The 15,687-nt window shown below is 31.5% G+C and overlaps 1 protein-coding gene across 1 annotated transcript; it reads right to left on the bottom strand.

The window, feature by feature from the left end:
• Positions 1-1,236: 1,236 nt before the first annotated feature.
• LOC110103626 lies at positions 1,237-3,095 on the bottom strand. Its single transcript, XM_020832417.1, has 3 exons — positions 2,951-3,095; positions 2,272-2,903; positions 1,237-2,190 (listed from the first exon to the last, which is right to left on the bottom strand). The coding sequence occupies exons 1-3, from the start codon at positions 3,093-3,095 to the stop codon at positions 1,237-1,239; spliced, it is 1,731 nt and encodes a 576-aa protein (XP_020688076.1).
• Positions 3,096-15,687: the final 12,592 nt, after the last annotated feature.

Here is a 15,687-nt window from a genome sequence, read left to right as displayed (position 1 = left end):
TTCTATTCAATAGAATTTTAGCTATGACCTTATAAATAGACCTACATAAGCTTATAAGTCTATAATGGTTCGGTAAGGAGGGAACCACTATTTTTGGAATGAGAACAAATAAAATCTCATTGCATTCACCATTCATTCTTCCTTCATTAAAGAACTGATTAACTGCATTCCAATAATCATGCTTGATTATATTCCAATAATGCTTCATGAAGGAATAAGTGATTCCATCGTTCCCAGGTGCCATGCTTTCGTTTGTATGAAACACTACATTTTCCTCTTCCATTGCAAGGTTACGGGTTAAACTTCTTCTGTCTCCTTCTTCAATCATACTACTGGGGCAAGGCCAACCATCCAGAATTCCCTCCTTTCTCTTCCATTTGCTGTTAAAAATTTTCAAAAAACTTCTGAAATAAGCTTCTGATCCCAAATAACAGTTCCTTCTTCATTAGTAATTTTATAAATGCAATTTGAGTTCTTCCTTACTGAAGCAAATGAGTGAAAAAAACTGGTATTGGTGTCAATTCCCTTCAACCACCTTATCTTGGCCCTTTGTTTCCACCAGGTGTTCATCCTTGCCAAAATAGTGTTCAAATTCCCAATATGAGAATGAAGCATAAAGACTTCCTCCTCAGTCAGCCATCCCATCTCTGCCTCCTTAGACTATAATTCCAAAATTTTGGCCTTCAGATTATTTTTTTGCTGCTCAAACTATTTAAATTTTTCTATACTCCAATAGAACAGAGCCTTCATTATTCTCTGGAATTTCATATTTAACACCTGAGCATCATCTCCATAAGTCTTCTTAGACCAAGCCACTTTAACTAATCCAATTGATGTTGGATACGAGGCTCAAACCTCCTCAAATCTGATAATTTTATCAGATGCAAAATTAACATACATAAAGTTGAAAATGATTGGACAATGGTATGAAGCAACTCCTGTCAAATGCCTCACCAACATTCGATTGAACTCCAAAGCTACTGGATTCACATAGCATCTATCCACCCTGTCCAAGATTCTAGCATTGCCATTTTTGTTGTTACACCAAGTGAGTCTTGGTCCAACAATATTGACTTTATGAAGGTCACATCTTGATAAAAAAGAGCTCATTTCTCTAGCTCCCTGATTAAACCGAAAGGGCCTTCCACCTCTTTTATCATCACTTGCCAAAATGCAGTTCAAATCACCCCGAACAACTACATGATTGCCATTAGAGCAAAACTCTTCCAAATTATCTCATAGAATTCTTCTATGGACCACTTCTCTACCACCATAAACCATGGAAACTATCCATCTCCCCATCTTCAAGACTTCAAGATCACCAATGATAGCTTGATTAGAAGAAAATAAGCAATTAAAAGAAGCTACCCTGAACTTCCATAATATTAATATTCCACCAGATAAGCCAATAACAGGGACTTGAAAAAATCCCCATTCTTCCCCAATTAGGCTAGAAATATCAGTATCACTGAAATTAGATACTTTGGTTTCCAAAATCCCCACAAAAAACACATTATTCTCTTTCACCATCTCCCTCAAATATAGAGAAGCCTCTTTTTTCTTGGCTCCACTACAATTCCAAAACATAATTGAGGCCATTTTAGGGACAAAAAGGGAAGAGCTTCCCTTCTTTTCCTTCATATCATTTTCCACTTTCCTACCTCTTGGTAATAGCTTAACTGGGCCAAGACTCTTGAGTTCTTTGGTAAGTTTAATTTTGATGTTTGCAGAACCAGCTTCACTGAATTCTACATTCTTATCACAATCCCTGTTCTTAGGAGAACCGGCTTTTTTATTCAACTTTGAACCAAAAACTTGCTGGATAAACTTTGTTTCACCATTTCCTTCACCATTCTCTGTTCCAGGTTTAACAGTGTTAACCATTTGCAAACCATCTTCTTCCACCAGGTTAGATAGTGCAGAGAATTTATTAGAATTTGGAATGTCTTGGACTATAATAATTTCCCCAGGTTCAACATTTTCTAGGACCATTACATTGTCCTGATCTGAAACATCAGGAACCAATAGCTTATTTGCTTCCAATTTTCCATCATTGTCTTCAAACTTCTTCCCGAATACTTGCTTGTTCCCCTGATTCAAATTGAACTTGTTTGACGTCTTTTCTGCTACAAAATTCTTCCTTCCATAAACACTCCCACCAGAATTCTTCCTTCCATATCTGACATGGATCTAGGGTCCATATCCACTGTCACCACCTGTGCAAGCCTCAACCACTTTATTTTTGACTGGAATACTATATTATTCCTTCACAATTTGTTCATGCGCATCGAAACTCCTAGATGATGTCTTTACATCAACCTTCTCATGGAAATTAGTTTGGTCATGTCCAATTCTACCACAACCAAAACAAATATTAGGCACCTTCTCATATTCAATTTTTTGATAAAATTTACCAGAACTTCTATCTACGCAAACTCCAAGCGGAATAGGTTCTTCAAGTTTTATGTGAACGCATATCCTTGTAAACTCACGTTTCCCCCATTGAAACATATTCTCATCAAGCAAATAAGGTTTACCAACCTTTGAGGTAATCCTAAAAACATTTATAGGATCCCAATAGAGAAGTGGTAAGTTTTGCATTCTTACCCAAACTGGTGCAGTCAGACCTTTCAACGAATTGGGAGAGAAGGATTGGCTCCATCTATCCACTCCTATAATATTGCCCTTCACGTACCAGGGACCATTGGCAAGAACCAATTCCACTGCTTCCTCCTCTTCAAATAAGCATAAGCACCATCCATTTCCAAGCCAAGTCATCTTAAATTTACCCAAATGCAGCCATTGTCTCCTCAGTTCAACATTAACCATAAATGAAGAGAAATTCTCTCCAAAAGCTTTAACCACCAAGGCCTTCTGTAAGGTTATGTTGTATTTTCCAGCACCTTTTCTTCATAAAACTGAACCGTTTAACCATCTTCAGAAAAACAACTTCCAAAGTTCCAGTCAGAATCAGAAATCCTTTTATGAGATTTCTTTAACCAAGCATTCATCAGATTGTTACCAGATTGTTCCTTAGATGAACCAGCTTCTTCATAACTAAAAAGGCCAGGGCCTCTAATAGCCGAATCACACATACGAACTGCGTTCAAATCATTCACCTCAACATAACTTTGATTCTGACCAAAATTTTTATTTGAATTGATTCTATCTATTCCCTCCTAAATTTCAGCATCTTCTGTTCCAATATCCTTTGCTTCCGTCGACATAGTCGGAACGAATTTATTGAATTGATCAACTTTGGTTCTTCAGCGAATACAATTAATTTACCTTTGCCTGCAACAGGTAAAGGTTTTGTTTCTGTCCTCCCTCCTTCATTGATCATCAAAGGCTTAGCAAACGGAGTGACCCTTCCTCCTGCCCTTAGGACGAATCCAATTCCAAAAGCCAATGGAGAATTTCATTTTTGAATTTCCACATTATATCTATGAAATCCATTCAGATAATCACAAGCTAATTGCCGGCGATCATCCGCCTCCATCAATCTCCTCCTCTTGACCGCCAAAAAAATATTTTTTGAAAAATCACCTTCTCTCAAGAAAATCAAACCTTCACACTCTAGGTTTCCCAATATCGACCATTACCTTATAATTTTAAAATTCTATGCTTGCAACCTTTGAATGAGGAGTCGCGAAGGGGTTATTTTAGCTGCAAAATACCTATCAAAAGATTCCTACTTTTCCTTGGAGAGGAAGTTGTCATCCCTACCAGATTGAAAGGATGAGCCCTTAGAAGTGCAAAGTGGTTTGCTAATGCTTGCCATTCTTAAGGTTTAAACTCGAGAAGATTTGAAAATAAATAAGAATGTGAAGAAAAGACTTATCCAAGACCCATCTATTTAATGAAAAATGACCTATCATATAGTACAAAATTTTGATCATACATACAATTTTAAAATCATATGGGATGAAAAAAAATTTCATACATATGAATAGAAATGGCCAAAAATGAAACGTCTTTTCATAAAATGCCATTCTTGAGGCATCATTTTTTACAGGCTTTTTGACCAAATGATTATACAACCAAACACCTACTTGTACTGGATAATTAGAAAATTAAATACCATTTTATGATTGTTAGGTTCATCCACAACAGAAACTGATAACAGGATCGTACAAATGAAATGCAATTTTATACGTACGATATGATAACAAATACCTAAGCATTTGAAAAAATGTCCCCAATTATATAGACAAAAAAGACTAAATCATACAGATGATGACGACATTGTATAGTATGATATAAATTGAAAAACTTAGTCATACATGCTCAATATAGAAAAATATAATCTACACACTACAAAATTTGTACATAATGATAAAATTTTATATGGTGCGAAGAAAACACTTAAAATAAGACATGATAATTAGAGAACCTTTATAAACCCCAATCACTAAAGATACGATGACATGCTACTAGTAAGAACAAAAACATAAAATACAAAGCTAAAGAAATAATAACAAATAAAAATAAACAAAATAAAAACATACAAACATATAAACTCTAACAAACAATCTAAGAAAATAAACAAACACACAACTACATAACAAATCAAATTTGTAGATATCAATTCATGCATTAATATCAATCAAACCTAATTTGGTTATTAAGATTCTAAATGTGTCAAAATCTAGTGGTTTTGTGAAAATGTCTACAACTTGATTCTCAATAACAACATGGTACAATTCAATTTCTCCCTTAGCCACATGATCTCAAATGAAGTATGTTTCATATAAATATATTTGGTTCTAGAATGTTAAATAGGATTCTTTGAAATGCATATGACACTTGTATTATAAAAAAGTTGAAATAGTGGCAATAAAATATCCTAAGTCAAATAGTTATCGTTTTAACCAAAGAACTTGTGCGACACAACTACCTAAGGAAATATATTATGCATCAGAAGTAGAAAGGGATACTGAATTCTATTTTCTACTAGACTAGGAAACTAAAGAGATTCCATTGAATTGATAAGTTCCAAAAGAATTTTTCTAATCAACCCTACATCCTACAAAATCTAAATAAGAATATCTAATGATTTTAAAAGAAGAGATGTGCTTAGGATACAAAATCCCTAAGTTTTGAGTTCCCAAAAGATATATTATAATTCTTTTAACTACTGTCAAATGTCATTCCTTTGGATCACATTAAAATCTAGCACATAAATAAACACTAAATATGATATCTGGTCTACTAACAGTCAAGTAAAGCAAAAATATAATTATTTCTTCTAAATTTCTTTTGACTAAAAAATTTTCCATTAGAGTCCTTATATAATTGTACTAAGGAACTCATTGGTATAGTCACTAATTTAATATTATCCATTTCATATTTATTGAGGATATCCTTAATATACTTTGACTGACTAAGAAAAGTTCCTTCCTCATTTTTCTTTATGCTAAAACCAAGAAAATAACCTAAATCACCCATCAGACTCATTCCAAATTCACTACTCAATATTTTTGAAAAACATCTCAAAGATTTTTATTTATAGATCCAAATAATATATCATCAACATATATTTAATCAATGAGTTTGTCATCTCCTATCCATATCAAAAATAAAGTGACGTCCATACTTCCATTCATAAATGACCTTTTTAATAGGAAAGCGCTTAACCTCTCATACAAAGTACTAGGTGCTTGTTTTGGTGCATATAATGCCTTTTTCAATTTTAACACATGATTAAGGAATTTAGAATTTTTAAAACTAGAAGGTTGCTCAACATAAACAAGATATTGTATGACCCCATTAAGAAAGGCACTCTTAATATTCATTTGATTCAATTTAAAACCTTTAAAATAGGCAAGGGCTAGCAAAACTCTTATCGGTTCAAGTCTGGCTACAAGGGAAAGAGTTTCTTTAAAATCAATTCTTTTAATTTGATTATACCCCTTAGCCAACAATCTTGTCTTTTTTCTAATCACAATGCCTTAATCATTCATTTTAATTTTTAATACCCACTTAGTTCCAACAACACTTTGATCCTTAGGCCTTTCAATCAATTCCTAAATATCATTTCTAACAAATGGATTCAATTCTTCCTGCATGAAAAAAATTCAAAATTCATTCAAGAGTGCTTGATTTGTATTAGTGGGTTTAATCATTAATATAAAGGAAAAATGATTCACTTCTTTGTTAAGTCCATGCCTACCCTCACTAGGTTCACCTAAAATCAATTCCTTAGGGTTACTCTTAGAAAATTTTCATTCTCAAAGCAAACGGTTTTCAGTTCCAACATTTTCTTCCAAATTTCTCTTTTCAATTCCTTGGGAGATATTTTTTAATATGATCTTCTTCCAACATTGGCTCTTCCAAAATGCTAAATTTATTAAAAACTGTAAGTGTGGTCTCCTCAACTCCCAAAGTTCTCTTATTAAAAAGCTTATAGGATTTGCCAACACTTGAATATCCTAGAAAATTCCATCAACTGATTTAGGATTAAATTTTTCTATAGGATTTTTGCCAATATTTTGAATGAAGACCTTGTATCGAAAAACATGCTAAAGTTAAAGATTTGATGCCCTACCATTAAGGACTTCATAGGGTGTCTTGTTCAATTTGGCTTTAATTTTCACCCTATTCAAAATATAACAAGTCATACAAACCCCTTCAACCCAAAAATATTTGGAAAATGAATATTCAGCCAACATGACTCTAGCAGCTTTTATCACTATGCTATTCTTTATTTCCACTTTCCCATTCTACTGAATGATCCTAAGTGCTGAAAAGTTGTCATCAATTCCTTTCTTTTTATAAAAATCTTCAATTTTTTTAAATTCTCCTCCATGATCACTTTGAATTGATAAAATTTGACATCCTACCATTCTTTGAATCCAAGTAGAAAAACTTTTAAACTCATCAAATGATTCACTCTTATGAAAAAAATAAAAATTAACCCATGTGAGTCTTGAAAAATCATCAACAAATATAAACTCATAAACTTTAACTCCTAGACTTACAGTGCTAGCTGGTCCAAAAAGATCCATGTGTAGGACTTCCAGTAGTTTGCTAGTTCTAAGATGCTTAATTCAATAAAATGAGGACTTAACATGTTTCTTTGGTCACTTGCATGACACAAGTGATTTTTAGTGAAGTCTTATTTAGGTATCCCTCTAACCAAATTCTTTATGGGTAATCTTCCTATGGTTTTTCATACTTGCATGACAAAGTCTTCTATGACATAGCTAAGATTCATCAGTAGTTATTTTGAGATAAAAAGCATTAGAAGATTTAACATAATTCAAATCATGCTTGTATAAGTTATTTACCTTATTTCCATGTAATATATTAATTCCATTTTGGCTTATAGTGCAGCTTGTGGGAAGAATTTAACACTATAACATTTATAAAAAAAGTTGACTAATACTTAACGAGTTATACTTTAAGCCTTCTACCAAAAATACATTTTCAATAAAAAAATAGTATTCTTGTTGCCAATCATACTTGTACCTACCACTTTCCTTTTGGTATAGTTTCCCAGTGTTACCTTGGCTCCATTCATGGCTTCCAATAATACGAATTATATTTTTTCTCCAGACATATGCTTCAAACATTTTCTATCCAGGTACCAAATTCTCTCACAAGGTATTTCATGAGAGTGTTTCTCTTCTTGATCTGAGTGATCAAGATTGTCTGGCATTAAGCACAAGTTTGGGACTTCCTAATCTACTTCTATTTTTGAAGAATCAAATGTTGAGTCCGGCCAAAATGCTCTCTACAACCTCTTCTTTCCCTTCATTACATTGGTTTTATCTTACACTTTCTTCTTACTATGATTAGCTTTGAGATTTTGGTAATAAAATTTCATATGTCCAGGCTTCCTGCATTCATAAAAAATTACTTTATTAGACATTTTTGCATTTTTGTGGAACTTACCTTTATTCAACTTTTCACATCTCCTTTGCTTTCTATTAAAGAAACTTTTGAATTGTCTTATTATTAAGGCAATATCATCTTCATCCTCAGACTGAGACTGATCAATGTGATATTTTTCTCCATCTTCTTATCAACTGCATCAATCTATGTTTATATCACTACTTGGTTGTAAGGAATTAGCGATCCAAGAAGATTATCAATAGAATAAATAGTTATGTCTTTAGATTTAGTTATGATAGTAATTTTCGTATCATAATTTGTAGGTAAATAATGAAGTATTATATTGACTTCCTTTGAATTAGTTAGATCACTACCAAAGCATGCAATGAAGTGACTATCTATATAAAATGAGTGTACTTATTAGTGATTGATTCATTCAGTTTCATGCTAAAAAGTTTATAGTCGTATAATAGAATTTTCATTCTAGACTATTTCACCTTATTAGTTCCTTCATATATTATGTAAACTCAGTCCCAAATTTCTTTTCTCATTTTATAAGTTAAAACACTCATATAGTCCTTAGATTTAAAAGCATAGAAAAAGTTTTTTAAATATTTAGCATGTACCTGAGCTAATTCTTTTTCCTCTACTATCCAATCAAAAAATAATGTTTCAGTTATATTCCCATCAACAAATCTAGTTTTTCAAGTGTAACCTTTGTATACTAAAATCCACATGTGATAGTCAAGCGATTAAAAAAACATAGAAATATGGGTTTTCCAAAAGTAGAAAGGGATGTCATCAAATAGTTGTGGTCTAGTGATCAAATATCCTTCAAGTGAGATATGGTTTCCAAAAGTAGCCATAATCTTTTTCAAAAATTTGTCTAAATCTTAATTTTTTTATATAGGCACTAATACCACCTGAAAGTTTGAATAGGTTGTTAGACCTAAAGATTTGTCCCAAGGCTAACTAAGTGGGGGTGAATCGGTAATTTAAAAGTTTTCTTGGTATCTAGAAAATTAACTTTAGATTTTATCACAATGACAAACTTTCTCAAAAATATTTTTTAACCACAGAATTAAAACTTACAAAAAATAGAAATGTATTAAAAGTAATGACAAAAAAATATAGAATTTTAAAGTGGTTCAATCTAACTAGAACTATATCCACACCCTGAAGAATCACTCTTCAGGTATTACATTATTCTAAAGTCACTCTCCTTTTGCTCTAATAATAAGGTAGAGAAGCACTTACAATAACCTCTCTTCTATTAAACCCTAGTATGATAGAGTACCATCATCTTTTCACACCCTCCTCGTGTAACCGGAGTGCTAGTGTCCTTTTATACCATCCTAGTATTGTTAGAGTACCATCATCCTTTCACACCATCCAAGTGTCAATAGAGTACTGACATCCTTTCATACTCTCATGGTGTCAGTAGAGTATTATCATCCTTTCATACCCTCCTAGTGTCGATAGAGTACCGAATCTTCTCGAAAGATCTTCTCTCAAGAGTCTTCAAAGAAGTAGGGAAGAGATTTGACAAACATATAAGGAGATCCTCACCTTTGGGAAACCTTATGAACCCTTCACAAATTCCACTTTCAAGATCTCTCAATCCTCACTCTCAAACACTCTCACTCTCACTCTAAAAATAAAATTTGTAGAAGAAGTCTATTCATCCAATTTTTAGGAACCTTATATAGAAAGGATAAGAAAAATTGTACATAAAACTAAAAAATTTAATTTGTCTATATTGGATCATAGAGAATGATAATACTTCATACATACAAATACTTCAAAAAATCCTTGTATGATCCTGGATGAACTAAATTTATACTATGTTATTTGTTTGTATGAACTAACAACGTATAGCATGAACTGTTCAAAATTTAACAAGTTTGTATGGTATGATTTTGTACGAACCCATTTTGTACTCTGATCTTCGTCTGTACGAACCCCACATCATACAATATGAAGAATTTAAATCAAATCATGCTTTGTATGGTATGAATGTGGATGATCCCATTTCATACTCTCGATATTATTTTAACAAAGCTAATTTCATAAGGTACAAATTATTCAAAAAATTTACATATTCATATGGGACAAACGGTTATGCACCCATTTTTTACTCTAGAAGTCATTTGTTTAAAACTCATTATACATAGCACTATCAATTTAGAAAATAGTGAGTTCATTCATGATGAACTGGTACATATCCATTTTATACTATGGACATCATCTGTTTGAAGAAAAGTTCACAAAGTATGAACAATTCAAAAGAAATTTTCAAGGCATAATTATATTAACTTCTTTCTGGAAGAACACTTAAGACAAATCTTCCATTTTGATTTAAGAATTATACAATATGACTAATTTTAAAAATATAAGTTTTGACTCACCCCCCAGTGTGAGTGTGCACGATTACCCAATTACAATCACACCCTCTCAGACTCAAGAAAAAGAAAAAAAGTGTACAATTCAATTATAAGAAACCCTAATCTAATTTGTCTTGAAGTCTTTGGCAGTCTAGAGTATGATTTCATTGAAACATTAGTTCAGACAAACAACAAAAACAAGTTTTTTCCAATGAGTTAGGAGATACAGTAAACAGCACAATAATATTATGGTATCATAAAAAACTCATATGATATAAAAGAATATATTTGAAAACTAAGTTGCTGCACTTATCCCCTGGCTTATTTATTATTCTTGTGGAATAGTTTTTAGAGGTCTTAATGAGTTTTTTAGGATTCATTCAATTTTTTAGTTTAGAATAACAAGTGGTTTTCTTATAACTCATTTGAGCTTTGTGAATGATATCATTATATTTACTGATGGCTCTTTCAAAAAAATTTACATTTTTCATACATTTCTCAAAAAATTTCAACATGCTAGTGGTCTTATTTTTAATCCTGCGAAGAGTTATTTCATCTCAGCAATTTTTATATCTCAATAAGGAATTTCTATTATTGAGGATAAGTTTCTCTTATCTCATAAAAATTTACTTATGAAGTATTTAGTTACCCCTCTTTATAGACGTAACAAGCATTCTCACTGATTTGATGACATTTTTACCGTTATTTAGAATAAACTTTCCACTTGGGCTTCTAATTATCTCTAATTTTTTGGTAGATTGTTATTAATTAAACATGCTTTAAGTTCTATTCCTTTATTATTTTTTCATACTTTATGTGCCAACTTAAATGTTTGTAGTAGAATGGAAAGGTTGTTCAATAAATTTTTTTAGGTTGTTAAGGATGGTAAGCCTTCTATTTAGTGGGCTTCTTGGAGTAATTATTTTGGGGTTCAAGTGGAAGTTAGGTTAGGGTATAAGAATTTGGAAGATATGTCTTTGGCTTTCTCTCATAAGTTGTGGTATGCTTTAAGATCTTAGAAGAGTACGTGGGTATATTACATGATCTCTAAGTATAGTACAAGTAAATATCCTATCACATGTCATTTCACATAAGGGGATTTTTTAAATTATAGAAAGGTTGTGTTCAATTAAGTGGGAAGCTAAGGATTTTATCCAATTGGGATTTAGGTATGAATTTTTTTTTTTTTTCGACAGGATAAATTGTTTAGGAATTTCTCAATTGATAATTTATTGAATACTCATTACACTTCTGATTAAAAAGTTAGTAATCTTATTTTGGATGGGGTTTGGGAAGTGGATTTACTTAGTGATGTTATTCCTGATTTTATTTTTAATCTCATTATCAATATTCTCATTCTACTAGATAATGAGGATTGTATTATGTTTAATCTTGCTTATTATGGTAAATTTTGCTTAAGCGTGTGTGGATTTCTATCAAGCAATCTTTTGCTAAATTATTATTTCATTATGCTATTTGGCATAATAGAAATCCATCTTCTTATTTTATCCTTTTGTGGAGGATTTTACTTAATTATCTACCCCTCGGCACTTTTTTATTGAAAATAGGTTTTTTATAGTTTCTAAATTCTAATGTTGTTATCATATTGAAAGAATCTATCATATTTTCATTCAATGACTTATTAACATGAAAGTTTAATTATATTTTTACAATATGTTTAATGTTCAAGTTTATGCTAATTATGATTACGTTTCTGATCTCTTCAAAGATTGGTTTATTCCTACTTAAGGCCATATCTGAATGGTTTTACCTGTCATTATTTGTTGGTTTTTTTGGAGTAGGAATGAGTCTAAGCATGAAAATATTAGGTTGAATACTATGAGTATTATTTCCAAAGTCATGGATAAAAACATGCATCTTTTTAGGACTTATTTAATTAAAGTCAAAGCTTTCGAAGGCTTTTATCATATTATTGTGAATTTGAGTTAGTCTTTTATATTTCCTTCCATTATTACCAAAGATAGAATTGTCAAATCGATGAAGCCACGTCATGGTTTATTTAAACTTACAATGGATGGCTCTTTTAACAATCTTAATGTTTGTTGTGGGGGTATTATTTATGATTCTAGTGACTATGTGGTTAATTCCTCTGCGGAGCCTTGTAATGCTAACACTACTATTAAAGCTGAGATTGAAGCTCTTCAATATGGTCTTCAATTACAAATTTCCTTAGGTATCAATAATGTGTGGTTTGAAATTAATTCTATGCTCCTTATTCACTATATTGAGTGTATCTTTATTTCCAATCCGTCTAATTTTTAAATTATCAAGGATATTTAACATTGGCTTTCTCTTATCTCCTTTTTCCATCTACCATGTTTTAAGTGAGGGAGAAGTTATTGAAGATTATTTAGCTAAATTTTGTTCTAATTTTAATGGTTTTACTAAGTATGTTAAGAAAATTTTACCTGGTATGTGGAGCAGTCTTTACATGGTATGCCTAAAGGTATGATTACGTTAGATCGTCTTAGCCTTCATTATGCCCGGTTCATCAAGCTTGCTATTTATTTGATTTTTTTTTTTAGCTATTTATGATATGTTTATATCCTTTTGGTGTTCTTCTATGCATTTATGTTTATGTAAGTTTTGTTTTTGGTTTCTATTTATGTTTGTTATTTCTTTTGGGTATCTAGTATTTATTTGCTTTGAGTTGGAGCCATTTGAATGGTTCATTTATGTGTTATGTTGTTAGGTGTTGGTTTTCCCTTATTTTATTCTTTGGTTCTCCTACTTTATTTTTCTTTGCTTATTTATTTTGGGGTAATTGGTGGTTTTCATTATGATATTTTGATTTTTTTCTTCTCTTGGTTGGGATTGTTTTTAGTGAGTTATTAAGTTTTAAATCTTTTTTCCAGCTCTTCTACCTACTGCACAATGTTCTCATTTGTTGTGGTTAGATGGGTTTAAGCAAAGATTGTAATAATATCTTCTTTGATTTTACCCCAATGTGGGGCATGTCTTTTTCAAGTAAGGAGTCCTTTGGGTTGTTTTGTTGTAGCTTTGACATCTCTCTTTTTTTTTTAGGAGTTTCTATCGGTTGTGGAAGTCTATGATGGGTATGTTTTTTGTGAGTTTTTTTTTGTTTGACTTGTTTGTAACTTCAACATATTGGTTTATGTTGTTGGTTTGTGAGTACTTATTTTTTGGGCTGATGGGGTTCAAATTGTAGTTGTGTTTTCATAATGATTTTTAGCTCCTATTGCTCCACAAGCAATTCCATTTATAATTTCCTGTGTATGATTTATTTATTATTCCTGGGAGGGTTTGGGATTATTTTTTAGTGGCATTTGGTGTTTTCATGATGGTTATACTAATACTACATTCTTGAGCTTGATTGGCCCTATCAACCAAAGTTTTATTATGTCTCAATTCTAGTTTAATTTCTAAAAGGTGTTATGAATTCATTGTAGATGGGATGATTAAAGATGTGGTTTTCAAGTGACTTTCTCTGGGTTTTTCCTGTTTTGTTTAGTTGGTGCTTTTTGATGTTATACTATATGAATCCTTTTATCTGTGGTGGAGTTTTTTGGGATTAATAGCATTTTTTATTATGTTGGATCGTTTGATGCTTTCTATTAGTTTCATTTTTGTTTTGTTTTTCATTTAGTATCTTCTGTGGAGCTGCTATTTTGTTGTTGTTTTGGATGTTGGGATTTTTATGGCCTTGCTATTTGAGAGGGATGGTGTTAGGTTGCGGCCATTAGCAGATGTTCAACTCTTGATGTTTTTTTTGTCTCAGCTCCAGCCATACCTTGTCCTCTGAGTTATCTATTCTGCTTCTTCTTCCTATGCACTTTAGCAATTATTTATTTGACCAATATTGTAGGGTCCTCAATTCTCAATTCTGACATAGGTAATGTGTGGGTTATTATTTCTCTCAATTATGGGCAGAGTGTGGATCAATTATTCTACTCTTATTATAACTTTGCAAGTTATTTTACTTCTAAGATATATATGTTCATGTTTTATTTCTATGGTATCTTATGCATTATTATTTTATTTTGCAACCAATTTTTTGGACAAGTGGTTTGTCTTGTGGCTGTGCCCATCATTTTTTGTAAAAATGTTGAGCTTAAATTTATTGAGTGTAACTTTATTTTTTTTGTGCTGGCTCCTGGTTGCCCAAGATTGTTGTTAGGTCATTTTGTATTTTGGATTAGAAGGGACTTTTGGCTCACATGTTTTCTTTTGATTTATTTTGCAGCTATTTAGAGCATCAGTGACCTAGAGGCCCCCCCATAAGGACCTTGTAATATCGATTTTTATTTAACGTGTAGGGCCCATTTGTGGGTTTTAAAGAAAATAAGAAAAGAAAAAAAGGAAATTCTAAAATTATTTTAAAAAATAAATAAATAAGAAAAATCTAAATTGCATTACTATTGGCATTGGTATAAAAATTTTTGAAAGTTTAATTTACTAACTTGAGGAAAATGTGCTTCAAGATGGGTTCAAGGTGGAACTTTTTTGCGTGGTGGCTCTTGACCCCCATTGTTCACAGGCTCATTAGGTTTTTTTTTATCTTTTTTATCATTAAAGATCATTTTAACCCTTGAAGGACCTATAATATATTCTTGGATATTAACGTAAAACAACCTTTGTGGGTTTTAACAAAAAAAAAAAGAAATTTTAAAATATGTAACAAATTTATAAATTAAAAATTAAACAAAATAGGGTATTTGATTCTAAATTTGGTAAAGGATCCATGAAAAAAATCAATGTACTTGGTAAAACATTAAATTTAATAAAAATCAATTAAAATATTATTTCAATATTTAAATTCATTAAATAATGTAAAATAAAACACATATCTAATTTTATTAAAATTTTCATGAATTTCATCTTAGGTTATTATTGATTTAAGGTTAAAATTTCATAAAAATTTGGGGTTATTTGGTTACATAAAAAATAAAAGCTCATTCTTCTTATTTATAACTTTGTGCATTTTGGCCCTCACAATCAGGCTTCCCCCTATAAAAGTTCATGGTGTTTGCTATTGATTCTTTGAGTTTTGATTTTTTTTTTATTTGATTGTTTATTTTGGTGATTTTTTTTGCATGAGGCTTTTCAACCTTTGGATTTTTTTATTTTTTTATGGTTTCTTCATTGGGGAGGATGGTCTATCCTCCACTTCCTCCTCTTGGGGTATCCGTCCTTCTTGCTTTTTGGGGGATAATAAAGGTTTCTTTGGTGCTGCTGGTAACGAATCTAATTCTAAATCTCATTCATTTTGTGATATTCTTGTGAACGATGCTTCTTAAAAGGAATCTATTTTTTTTATTACTAAGTCTTCTATTAAAGTGTTTCTTTCTTTGATGAATTTGGAACAATATATAGTGAAACTTGCTTCCCCTTACCAGTTCACGTTGGTTGGTATGTTCTCCGAAAGACATCCTAACCTAGATTCTATTTGGTCATTTTTTGGTATTCATAAACCTTATGTGGTATT

This window comes from Dendrobium catenatum, unplaced genomic scaffold, assembly GCF_001605985.2.
Source record: "Dendrobium catenatum unplaced genomic scaffold, ASM160598v2 fragScaff_scaffold_1400, whole genome shotgun sequence".
Taxonomy (NCBI): domain Eukaryota; kingdom Viridiplantae; phylum Streptophyta; class Magnoliopsida; order Asparagales; family Orchidaceae; genus Dendrobium; species Dendrobium catenatum.
Note: the sequence above shows the minus strand (reverse complement) of the source record. Positions and strands in the feature narration are given on the sequence as shown.

What these genes read in the sequence shown, in the direction of transcription:
- LOC110103626 (XM_020832417.1), bottom strand. Translation starts at nt 3,095, where the DNA reads ATGTGTGATTCGGCTATTAGAGGCCCTGGCCTTTTTAGTTATGAAGAA. An exon ending in TTCTGACTGGAACTTTGGAA is followed by an intron (nt 2,904 to 2,950) that starts GTTGTTTTTCTG and finishes TATGAAGAAAAG; the next exon opens with GTGCTGGAAAATACAACATA. An exon ending in TCGATGCGCATGAACAAATT is followed by an intron (nt 2,191 to 2,271) that starts GTGAAGGAATAA and finishes TATGGACCCTAG; the next exon opens with ATCCATGTCAGATATGGAAG.